The following is a 13,009-nucleotide window of genomic DNA, read 5'->3' as shown; positions in this document are numbered from 1 at the left end:
CGAAAGGGAGAGATAAAAGAAAAATGTTCTTTTGTTAAACACACCAAAAAAATGACAGGGAAAGTAAAATCAGAGAGGTGGAGAGAGCTCTGCACTACCTCTGCTTTCTTGAGACCCAACATTAGGAGGTCATCAATACAAAACCTGAAATAACATCCTACAGACTATTTGGAAGTACTCTTCTGAGCAGAGCTCACCACAGTACATTTTCCAAAACATCTGTTCACTATCTATTTATTTAATCTTAGAGAGAGAGACAGCTCCCAGCTGCTGGTTCACTCTCCATATTACAATAGTTGGACTGGGCTGAGGCAAACAGAGAAGTCAGAAGGCCAGAGCACAGACTCAATCCAGGTCTCTCTTCACCCCAAGGGCACCCATTGGCAGGAAGCTGGAATCAGGAGCAGCATCAGGACCTGGACCTAGATACTCCCATATGAAGAGGGCATACTAAGCAGCATCTAAACTGGTAGGCCAAACGCCTACCCAGTGCTGACTTAAATATCAAAGTATCACAGGACACAATTGCTTGCACCTCAGAGGACACATGAAATACCAAAACAAGGATGAGATAAAATGCCCACCCACACAGCATGAATCAGTCACTATTTTACAACCTGGACCAATCAGATGCCAGAAGAGGTACAGCTGTCCTCCTAGGGAAGTCACTATGGATTTCCCAGCAAGTAGCTTGTATTACAAAACTGCTCATCAGCTCCATAATAGCCAAAATGAGTTAACACACCAAGATCTTGCCCAGTGTACCAGATGAAACTTCAGGGACCCCACATGGACACCTCATCCAGCAACACTCCCCACTCCTTCAGATGGCCTACTGAGTCGACTACCTTTGTCTTCTGACCCAGGGCTTAAACTCGGAGGGCAGGTACTAGGTCTGTCTTGCTTTGCAAACAATCTGGACACAAATACAGTGGCTTTCAAACCAAGAAACACAACGATATTTGGCTGCTAGGAGAAGAGCAGTGTTCCCTCTCAACAGGGCGGCTGGTATACCCGACCTGGTGGGAAAGCCTGATTTCCGGATCCCCACTCCATCTCAAATCAGTACAAAGCCCTCCTCTCTAAAAGCAAAGCTACACAGTAAAATTGTACCACACCTCAAACTCAATCACAGCCCGTACACTTCAAGGCATCTTCTTTTGCCATTACAATGAAATTCAATTATGGATTCAACTTAAAAATATTTGTATCAAAATACTATTTTCAGTTATTACATATTTTAGTTACATTTGAAGATCTATTATGAAAAAGTATTAAATGCTGATGAAGAACAGTCTTCCTTTAAGACATTCTCTTCTCAATCACGAATGATGGCATCAAGAAAATTGGAGGAGACTCAACAGTTACAGGAAACAGGCTGATAAAAACAATAAACCTGCAAACCTTCCAAAATAATTGTACTTAAAGAATTCACCTAAAGTGTTACATTGCTTCATTAATGAATGAGTGCCCAAGCAACTGTTTATAATAAATTAACAAAGCAATTCTAAGTATGTACATAATCAATCCAAAGAGGCACAGTGCACTTACAAAAACCAAATAGTGAAGAAGTGACATCCCTGCTTTGGAAGTGGAAATGCTTTGTAACTTCAGTTTTGAGAAAGTTCCTGACAAAGTCTCTCATGAGACCCTCAAGGGGAAATGAAGATAAGAAAATAAAAACAGAGAGGACACCTGGCTGAGTATAAGCAAACATTCATGGAAAAAGGCTGAGATTCACAGAGAAAAAGCTTTAACGATTTATAGACAGGGCCTTATGCTACTCAAAAAGTATATTTACAAGACTAATTTATTTATTAGAAAGGCCAACAGACAGAAATGGACAGAAATCCTCCACCTCATGGTTCACTCCACAAATGTCCACAACATCCAGGGCGGGGCCAGGCTGAAGTCAGAAGTTAGAAATTCATTCCAGGCCTCCAACTTGGGTCCCAAGAACCTAAGTACTGAGGCCATGACCTGCTGCCTCAGGTGCATTAGCACAAGTTGAGTTTTAGGGGGAGTACCTGGGATGTGAAACAAATAAGATGTTGGTCGCCTAAGCATCAGCACACCCGATGCACCACTACACCTACTCCACATGATTATTAAAATACAAAACAACACACTCACTCTTAATCAGCAGACAAAGCACTGGTTCTTGGCAGGCAGTAACATACGAGATCTCCATGGAGACAAAAATAAACCCTGTTAGTTAAGTGAAATTTTGCATTCCTATGTACTTTTCTTACTGCATTAAAGACAAACAAGCACATGAACTTGTGTATTTCAAGAGGCACTATGTTTAACAGCACAAAACTTGTCTAACAGCATGTGAAAGGTTCAAGTTTCATTCAGTCATGACCTCCATGTGACCAACAAGATGCACGCGGTAGCTCAGCAACTTAGGCCAGTGCTTTCGAGCCTGTCTCCCGTGCAGAGAGTACAGTTCACGCACTGGCTGCTCCCACAGCTGACCCAGCTTCCCACTGTGGCTCGGAGGCAGCTCCTGTGTGGGGTGCCCAGATGGAGAGCCTCTCTCCTGGCTCGGACAGACGCAGAGTTGTTGCAGACACTGGGGGAGTGAGCCAGCGGCTGGTCGATCTGCCCCTCTATTCGTCACTGCTTTCCATATATTTTCTATCTAAATACATCTATGACAAAGTATAAATAAATAAATAAGGGTCAAGAATAAAATGTGTTGCCAAAATAAAGTTCACTTCTGGCATCACAAATGAAAAGAAACCAAAAGACCTGAAAAACATATCAAACACAAAAATAGCAAAAGCAGTCGATGTATTCAAACCTAAGAAAAGTCATGAAAAATATGATCATATTCGTTCAATGCATCAAACGTTCTATCAAAAGAGTGTCTTTTATGTATAGGACTTTAAGACAGTAACTAGTGTTAAGCATATAGTATAAAAAAGTATTTGCATTCATAAAGAGCTATACAAAGAATGAGCTGGATTGGGATATAATAAATTTATCACAAGAAGTATTTTAACAACTGAATGTAGGAGAAGGAACTGAAGTGATTCTGGTGTCACTTCTAATCATCTTATCCTAAACAAAAGTGAAAATAGTATAGGATAGGCAAACAATGCGATTCCTATCAAAAGGGGGAAGAAAAAAGAAAATACTTGAGAAAGAGTTCGCAAATGAAGAAATACAGAGATATATTAACGGGAATAAAAGTAAACTTCAACTAAATGGATACAAGGTATAGATTACCAAATAATTTTAAGTAAAGAAGTAGGATAAACAAGGAGAAAGGCTGCACTGTTAGCATATGAGCAGGAAGAGCAGAGACTATTTTTTACAAGAGCCCAACTAAGTGAGAGTCAGAAAATTCATACAAATGAAGGGCAAGACACAAACAACACTTTCAAGGTTTTGAGTTTGAGGTGGTACCAAATACCACAGGATTGACCCAAAAGGTTAAGCAGAGTAAATTTAATTGTATGTGTGTTCATGTGTGTGTTTCTGTGTGTATGTGTGAACACAAAATGGGAATCTGGTAGTTGAGATAAAGAAATAGTAAAATCATTCTGTGGCTTACAATTTAGTACATCAGATAACCAGATGAGATATTAAGTGCATGTAAGAATTATGAAGAATAGTTCTTAAACAGTTGCAGAGGTTAAACCACATTAAAATAAGTGAAATTATAATTTAAATTATGAAGAAAAAATAAAAAGACAAATTAAAGAATTAGAAAATTAAAACTGTTATTTGAACCTGTTATTTATATTTATTAAAACATTTAAAATCTGCCAAAAGTTCAATTTCCAACATAAAACTAAATTTTAACACACTAATTAATGTGCTAAGTCTCTAATAACCGAAGGACCCCCCTTCTCAGTTCTGTGAAGAAAAGCAAAGTGTCATCAATATTTGTGAGATGTAGCTATGAAGCAGTAAGTATCATAAATATGTGAAATAATTACTTTTTCATTTGCTGTTTTTAAACAAGACTTCATTGTTTTTTTACAAGATGGTCTTTCTTAACTGCAGTGAAAACATGAAAGGAACATAGAACACACGTTTAAAGCACAGCCCAAGTAATGAAGCAGTTAACCCACATAGGGGGTAAACACTTTCCCAGAACAAGACTTCTCTGAAGTAAAAAGCATTATTTTCAAAGTTCAATGACTAAAGAAAATAAACACGCAGGCACCAACTGGGTCCCTTCTGCTTCACTCAGTTTGTACCCCTACTTCAGTCTCCCAACTTGGCTGCCTTCTCATTACTGCAGCCACGGAGGTACCGGCCTTCAGAGGACGGAGCAGAGGGACCTGCCACAGCAGCTCGGAGGTACCGGCCCTCAGAGGACGGAGCAGAGGGACCTGCCACAGCAGCTCGGAGGTACCGGCCCTCAGAGGACGGAGCAGAGGGACCTGCCACAGCAGCTCGGAGGTACCGGCCTTCAGAGGACGGAGCAGAGGGACCTGCCACAGCAGCTCGGAGGTACCGGCCTTCAGAGGACGGAGCAGAGGGACCTGCCACAGCAGCTCGGAGGTACCGGCCTTCAGAGGACGGAGCAGAGGGCACCTGCCACAGCAGCTCGGAGGTACCGGCCTTCAGAGGACGGAGCAGAGGGACCTGCCACAGCAGCTCGGAGGTACCGGCCCTCAGAGGACGGAGCAGAGGGACCTGCCACAGCAGCTCGGAGGTACCGGCCTTCAGAGGACGGAGCAGAGGGACCTGCCACAGCAGCTCGGAGGTACCGGCCTTCAGAGGACGGAGCAGAGGGCACCTGCCACAGCAGCTCGCCCGGTGACAGTGCGCGTTCCTCCACAAAGGCTCTGGCTGCCCAGCAAGAGAAGACGCTCTCCGTTGCCTGGACAACTGGAAAAATACCTCAAATTCGCGGTAACTGCTTTTAGAATCTTCTCTGCAAGCTGTCAAGGCTCCCTTTCTTTTTCGGATTTTGCAATGGACTCCACAATCACTTTCCAAAGACGCCTTCTTCCTCTTTTTATGCCATGCACATTCAGGAAAAAAGGTTTTAGGTGTCTAGCTACCTCTGTGTCTCTAAAGGTTGTTTACCTTCTTGAGAAGTGTTTCTATGGGGGACAGGTCGTAGGGATGGGCAGCATAAAACCAAGAGAAAATACCTTTTAACTCTGAACTCAACAGTAAAGTAAGTGCTCAGTCTTCCAAAATTATCCCATGTGCATTTTAAGCAATTAGGCATATCTGAGTGGCTGCTTGTTTTAAATTCTTCAAGTGACATTCTTACCTCCTGCAAAATGGCTCAAGCACGTATATCTAAAAATGTTTCTTGTGGAAGCCTCATTCTACCTAGCTCTGCAAGTACTGGACAACAGATAAACGTTAGCCCACAGAACCCATGCGGCAACAGGAGATGGCCTGTAGAACACACATGGTATGCTTGAGGGAGGCAATAGCTGTCTGAACCAAACTCTTATTACTGGAAAAGGACAGCTGATTGGAAGTAAGCTAAACAGAAACGGAAATGAAATACCCAATATTTTAATCTCATCTTGACCTGTTCATAATGTTCATTAATTTACAGTGTTATCAAAGTTTTACTTTATACTGAGAAGGGTGTTATCAACTGATAGAGTATCCATACGCACACCTCAGTGACAGGGTCACAGTGTGTGACACGGTGCCCTACACATGGATAAATGAGCACCACAGGAATACTGTTAGCCAGCACCCCACGCGGGGGCTCCCGCTCAGGCTCCTCCACCTCGAGTCCAGCTCCTGATTGTGTGCCTGGGATAGCAGCAGGAGCTGGCCCATGTGCTTGGGCCCATGCCGCTCACTCGGGAGACCTACACGCTATTCCAGGCTCCTGGCTTTGGCCTGGCCCAGCCCCATCTATGGCAGTTATCTGGAGAGTGAGCCGGGATATGAATGATATCTCTTTCTTTTAATTTCAGTGAAATAAGCAAGTCATAAAGGAAAAAAAAAAATGCCAGGGTGGGCAGTGTGGCACAGCAAGTTAAGTGCATGCTTATAACACCCCTAACCCATACAGGACCATGGGATGAGTCCCAGCTACCATGTACTGATTCAGTTTCCTGCTAATATTCCTGGGAGGCAGCATATGATGGCCCCAGCACCTGAGTCCCTGTCACCCGTGTGGGAGATCCAGATGAAGTTCCTGACTCCTGGTTTTACCTGGCCTCCCTTGGCTTGGATGTTGTGGCCACCTGGGGACTGAAAAAGTAAATGGAAGATATCTTCTCTCTGTATCTTTCCCTCTCTCTGTGTCACTCTGCCTCTCAAATCAATGCTAAAAATCAGAAGACTTAAGAATGGCTTATCTAGAAAATCGGCACTTCCCGCAACTATACCTACAAGCATCCTGGTCAGGTTGAGGGGCCACAAGCATCTGGAACACAGATTTATCTGCGCACTCCAAATTAAAAACCAACACCAAGGGAGCTCCATGTTCTCCAAGGCTAGACAGCAGGCTTGGAGGAAACCACTGGCATTTTTCACACAAAACAGACAGATACATACAAGGGCTGTCTAGCAAAACAGAATAAAGAAGTTAGACTGGCAGGGGAACTACCAAAAAATATCAAGGGGAGGACTTAGGATGCAATCACAAAGTTCTCTCTCTTACATACCAAGGAAACTGTTTGAAAACAAACATTTGAAAAGGTTATTTCTTACAACACCTGTAAGGCAATCATGCTAGTCCACTCTCATCAGTGGAGGCCGGGAAAGAAAAGGGAAAGTCTTAAGAACACGTACTTCTATGCTGAGACTGATGGAAAGAGTATGTTTTGCTTCTTTCCGGAGAGTAGCTTCTGCTACTGACACTGGAGCCGGATCTGCTGTGAGGAGAGTCCTTGCGGCCTACAGGTGATTCTCTGAGAAAAGGAGCATCCCTTTTATGAGGAGACCGGTCTCTCACGTAATGGGAAGAGTAGCAACCTTTTCTTCTAAAGCCATCTCTCATGTTCCTTTGAAGAAAAAACAACATAAGTTTAGCATACCATGGTCCCCATAGACACAGATGGCACATGCCCAGGTTGTACGTAAGGTACCTCTGGGTTGCATCACCATGTAACTGCTGAAGTCAGTTAACAATATGAAAACACATCTCTGAAACATTAATCAGAAGCCACTGCTTTGTCACACATGGCACAGAGGAAAAGCAACCATTAGTAACTGGTGCCTAATGTACATATCACTACTAGAGAGATCTATCATTAACTGCCCGAAATGATATCCTAAGTGTAAAATAACCCATTTTTCCAAATTATAAACACTAACAACACTCAAACAGGAATTAAAAAAGAACTCTATTGGCCAGTGCCACAGCTCACTAGGCTAATCCTCCGCCTGCGGCACTGGCACCCCGGGTTCTAGTCCCAGTTGGGGTGCTGGATTCTGTCTCGGTTGCTCCTCTTCCAGTCCAGCTAGCTCTCTGCTGTGGGCCAGGAAGGCAGTGGAGGATGGCCCAAGTGCTTGGGTCCTGCACCCGCATCGGAGACCAGTAGGAGGTACCTGGCTCCTGGCTTCGGATCGGCGCAGTGCGCCGGCCGTATCAGCCATTTCGTTGGTGAACCAACGGAAGGAAGACCTTTCTCTATGTCTCGCTCACTGTCTAACTCCACCTGTCAAAAAAAAAAAAAAAAAAAAAAGAAGGCACTGCTTGATCACAGAACAAAATAAAATCCGGTGGTTACAAGAAAAAAATCTTTATTCTAAATAAACACAAATTCTAAAAGTGAAAAACAGTCTCCACTTTCTCAGGGCAATCAGCAACCTCCCCCCAGCTCCACCATTCTCAGACACCTAGGAATGTCCAAGAGTTCCCACAGGAGCTTTTTCATCGCCTGTAACCTTCCCAAGGGAAGCATACATTACTGGTTTCCTATCAGTGAAAACTTCTCTCTCCCCAAGGGCAACTGGACAATGTCTCCATTTCTCCCATCGTCATGTGGAGAGAGAAAATGCCAAAGATGCTATTAAAATCCTCTACCACCCAGGCCCTGTGCACATATCCACCCACAACTCTAACTATCCAGCCCAAATGCTACCACCAAGGTATGTATTCATCAAATCGCTGCTCTATGAGATGTTTATCCTTAGGATATACTTGTGTCCATCTCTAAGTATCAACTTTTTATAAATCATTGCTACTTTGAGCAAAGCAACAACTCAAAGCAGCAAGTAATCCATACTAGAACTCTATGTCACAAACTCTTTCATAAAGCATCAAAGCAAATCAAAATCAGCACATGAAACCTTTACTGAGAGAACTCAGGATGGGCATCCGCCCCGGCAGTTCAAGCGCCTACTCCCGCACTGGGGTGCCCAAGTTCAGAACCTGACTCCGCTCCTGACTGCAGCGTCCTGCCACGGAGCAATGCTCCAAGTACTTGGATTCCAGCCCCACACAGCAGAGCCGGATGGAGCTCCCGCTGTGTGTGTTCTGAGAGTGACGCAGCAGACAGAAGCACTCTTTCCCTCTCATGTCCATGTCTCTCTGCCTCTCTCTCGCATGAATAATGTAAAAAAAAAAAAAAGTTATGACGATGATTTAATAAATATACTTCCATATTACAATTAAAATCATGGACTTTCAGAAATTAGAACACTACGAGACAAAATAACGGCATGCAATTTCAAACGTGCAAGAACATGTGCATGAGGCAGTTAAGTCGCTGCTTGCGATGCACACGTCCCTTATCAGAACGCCCAAGTTAAGGTCCAGTGACTCTGCTTACACATAGTGACCTGCTAGCACACACACATCCCGAAAGGCAGCAGACGAAGGCCCAAATATTTGGGTCCCAGACACCCATGCGAAGACCTGAATGGAGTTCCTGACTCCTAGCTTCAGCTCGGCCCAGCCAGGAGTATTGTGAGCATTTAAGGAGTAAACCAGTAGATGGCAGATCTCTCTCCATTTGTCTACCTTTCAAGTAAAATGAAAATTTTAAAAAATAATTTAACATAGTGGTTGGAAGTTTCTAGTATAAAATCTGGTGTTTGTTCTAAAGTCCATTTGAACACCAACTGCTTAACACCGCAAACACACTGTTCCTATAGGCACAATTACATTTCCCGGGGAGAAAAGGAAAAAAACAATCAGTAAAGGACAGAACACTAAAACTGAAATGAAGCATTAAATAGTCTCACTGTATTCCAGTGTACTCGCTGAACTACAGGGGTCCCAGCAACACTGTTTTTCCAGACTGGCTATGGATTAAACACACAGCCCAGGAACTGACCAGTGCTGCAAGCCCAATAGTCAGCCAAATGCACCAGCCTCTGATACCACACAACTCTTAGACGAACAGGCTGATGTCAGTCAGATGCACCAGCGATACGTGAATGCAGTCAAGACCAGGTAGAGGGAGATTCATCAGGAGTCTGCTTGGAACAGGCAAGAGCCAGTGCAGGGGCAGTGCTATGGCGTAGCAGATAAAGCTGCTGCCTGCTGTTCTTGGCATCCCATTTGGTCACAGGTTTGAGTCCCAGCTGCTCCACATCCAATTCAGCTTCCTGCTCATGTGCCTGGGAAAGCAGCAGAAAATGATCCTGGTGGTTGGGTTCCTGTACCCGCATGGGAGGCGTGGAAAAAGCTCCAGACTCCTGATCCCCCAGCTCTGGCCACTGCGACCATTTGGGGAGTGAACCAGCACATGGAAGGCCTCTCTCTCCCTCTCTGTCTCTTCCTCCTTCCCTCTCTCTCTCCCCCTTTCTCCCCCTCTCCCCTCTGCATTTCAAATATATCAACGTGAATTTGTCCGTAAATAGGCAGGTGTATGGATGAAGAGGGGATCACAGAACACATGGGTGAGAACTACAACATAAAGAGAGAAATGGGCAGCACAGAGTAAGAGAGCAACCAGAGAAAACCAAGAGCGTAGGTTACAAGGGAGGCTCAGGACAGTGTTCCAGGAAAGAGAACAGGGCTGGCACTGTGGCGCAGCAGGTCAAAGTTGCAGCCTGCAGCGCCGGCAACACACATGGGTGCTGGTTCCAGTCCCAGCTGCTCCATTTCTGATCCAGCTCTCTGCTATGGCGTGGGAAAGCAATGGAAGATGACCCAAGCCCTTGGGTCCCTGCACCCAAGCTGGAGACCTGGAAGAAGCTCCTGGCTTCACATCAGCTCAGCTCTGGCCATTGCAGTCATCTGGGGAGTGAATCAGTGGATGGAAGACCTCTCTCTCTCTCTCTGGCTCTACCTCTCTCGGTAACCCTTTCAAATAAATCTTAAAAAAAAAAACACCAATGACGGTCTTATGCACTGAATTGATTGACTTTATTGGTAGCTTGATTCTGGGGATGAAAACAAACAGATGACACCCAGATTGCCTAAAATCAGACATATAAGATCCTTGAAGACCACAGGCTGAAGTACAGTTGCTTACGTCTGACAGCAGATGGCAGTAAAAGCCCATCTCAGTACAAACGGAACAGAGTACTGCAGCAGGTTGCCTCGGGGGGATGGATTTGTCAGATTTGAAAGAGCTCAGAGCAGTATTTCCTCCCTTTCCTATCACCTCTCTAGAAAACATGCCAAAACAGGCATCAATTATCCTAAATATCCTCTTTCATAAGTGATAATATGAGGCTGTCTGTATGTGGGTGAAAGAGAGACAGACAATATACAAAAGTATACTCAGTGCCCATATTAGGAATGGCAATACACGACAACCCTGGCTGTCAAGCAGCTTATTAATTTGGGGTTTGGCAAAGAGGCTGTAGGGGTTGATGCTGAAGGCAGGAAGTATTTAAAATGAACAGTAAAGTGATGTGAAACTGTGGAGGCAGGAGGAGGCCTAAGAGCCACATGACCTGTGAGCAGGACTCCAGCAAACTCTGAAAACCAAAACCCATGTGGAGGCTGAAGACACTTGTGCTGGAAGGGTTAAGCTACTGTTTTTCTTCCCAAGAGAGGGAATAGAAGGGAACTGAACCAACTGTAAATGAGAAGAGGCTCATCTGGAGGTTGAGGAAGAGAGAGGACAACAGATTACCAGGACCCAAACATACTCCAACATCCAACAGGACACAATGAGACCAAGGGACTAAGCAGAGAAAATGGCCTCAAAGGAAAACTAAGAGTACTCTCAGCACGAAGCCTTTCTCTCAGTAAAGGAATTACAGCAGTCAACACGCAAGACGATGAATGAGAAAAGAGGCTTGAGGCAGAGTGGAAAGTCTGGAATTGGCCCTTCAAGAAGTACTCATTACAGCAATGCGTCAGCATTACCTGGCAAGCTGCAGACCTGTCACTCCAGGGGCAGCGACCCTCACCAACTCCACCACATCTCTAAAGGTATGGCCCAGGATTCCGCATTCTGAATTCTGCATTCTGGCTTTCAAAAGCGTCTCCAGCGGGGAGTAAACAAGTGGATAAGAGATATCTCTTTTCCTAATTCTTTCAAATAAGTAAACAACTAAGTCCTAAAAAAAAAACAAAAACAAAAAACAGAACCCCACTAACATATAAGACTAAACATAAGCAAACTGTCAACGAGCCAGACTATAAATGCAGAGTCATCATAGAGGCAAGAAACCCCCAAGGAGCACGTGAGGAGAGCCAAGGACAGAACTGAGGAATGCAAGAGGGCAGGCCTCTGTGGCACAGCAGGAGAGGCCGCCACTTTTGTGAGCCCACTATCCCATACTGCAGTGCCCGCACTACTTCTGATCTAGGTCCCTACTAACACCTGGGAAGCAGCAGCGGCTGGTTCAAGTACTTGAGAGCCTGCCCCCAAAAGGGAGACCTGGAGAGAGTTAGGGACTCCTGATTTCAGCCTGGTCCAGCCCCAGCTGCTAAGGCAGAGGAATCACAACCAGCAGACAATCTTTCTGTCACCTTACGTTTCGTACAAATAAACAAATCTAAAAAAAGAAAGAGAAGGGAAGGAAGGAAGGAGGGGAGAAGGAAGGAAGAGTGAGGAGACGAAAAAAGAAGGGAGGGTGGGATAGACGGAGGGAGAAAGGAAAGCAGGGAGGGAGGGAGAGAGGCCAGCATTGTGGTGCAGTGGTTAAGCCACTGCCTGTGATGCCGGTGATATTTGAGTCCTGGCTGCTCCACTTCTGATCCACATCCCTGCTGACGGGTGGGAAAGGAGCAGATGATAGTCCAAACACTTAGGCCTCTGCACACACATGGGACACATGTAAGAAGCTCCTGGCTCCTGGCTTTAGATCAGAAAAACTCTGGCCATCACGGCCAGTGGGAGAGTGAACCAGCAAATGGAAGATCTATTTCTCTAACCCACACTTTCAAATAAATAAATATTTTGCTTTGTAAAGATGGATGGAAGAAAGTACTGTTAACAGTATTTTCAAGGGTTCAGCGCAGGTGCATAGCAGCTTAAGCCTCCTCCTGAGGCACTGGCATCCTATCCTGCAGGGGTACCAGTTCATGTCCTGAGTGATCCTATTCCAATTCAGCTCTCTGCTATGGCCTGGGAGTGCAGTGGAGGAAGGCCCAAGTGAGTGGGAGTCTAGGCCCACATGAAACTGGGAAGAACAGCTGGCTAAGTGCTTACAATCCGGCCAGCTCCAGCAGCTCCAGCCAACTGCAAAGTGAATGAGCAGAATGGAAGACATTTCTATCTAACCTTCTCACTGTCATGCTACCTCTGAAATAAATAAATAAAACCTTATACAAAATAAGTAAGAGTACTGTGAAATCAGTATGAGTGTAAGAAGTCATTGGAACAGAGGTGATGGAGAGCCAGAAAGTGTGGGCCTCTGTAAACTAATGAGAGCACAGAGTGCTAAAAGTGGGAGGGCCAGAGGGCACGAGAACAGATGCAGCGCTACAAAGGGGCAAGAAATATGCCCAGAACCTAACGAAGAATCGAGAAGCTTGGACAGCATCACAGAACAATGGTGGAGGCACTGCCTGCAAAGCCAGCGTCTCATCTCAGAGCAGTGGTCTGAGCCCCAGCTGCTCTACTTCCAATCCAGCTTCCTGCTCCTGTCCCTGGCAGAGGAGGGGAAGGTGGTGGGCCAAGTGCTTGGTCTCTGCCACCCACATGGG

General features: G+C 45.1%; 1 protein-coding gene across 50 annotated transcripts in view; it reads right to left on the bottom strand.

Moving 5' to 3' along the window:
- The window catches only part of PPHLN1 (periphilin 1), a 105,022-nt gene that overhangs the window by 41,762 nt on the left and 50,251 nt on the right, over nt 1-13,009 (bottom strand). For 45 of the 50 annotated variants that reach the window (XM_051850946.3, XM_070049674.2, XM_089304031.1 and 42 more), the window contains one exon: nt 6,739-6,950. The exons of the other annotated variants lie outside the window; for them this stretch is intronic. In XM_051850946.3, coding sequence (XP_051706906.1) covers nt 6,739-6,950 — 212 coding nt within the window. The remainder of the gene's footprint in view (nt 1-6,738; nt 6,951-13,009) is intronic. 50 annotated transcript variants of the gene reach the window in all.

This window comes from Oryctolagus cuniculus, chromosome 9 (assembly GCF_051225735.1).
Source record: "Oryctolagus cuniculus isolate XC-2025 breed Fujian yellow rabbit chromosome 9, ASM5122573v1, whole genome shotgun sequence".
Classification (NCBI taxonomy): domain Eukaryota; kingdom Metazoa; phylum Chordata; class Mammalia; order Lagomorpha; family Leporidae; genus Oryctolagus; species Oryctolagus cuniculus.
The sequence above is the reverse complement of the archived record's forward strand: the minus strand, read 5'-3'. Positions and strand labels throughout refer to the sequence as shown.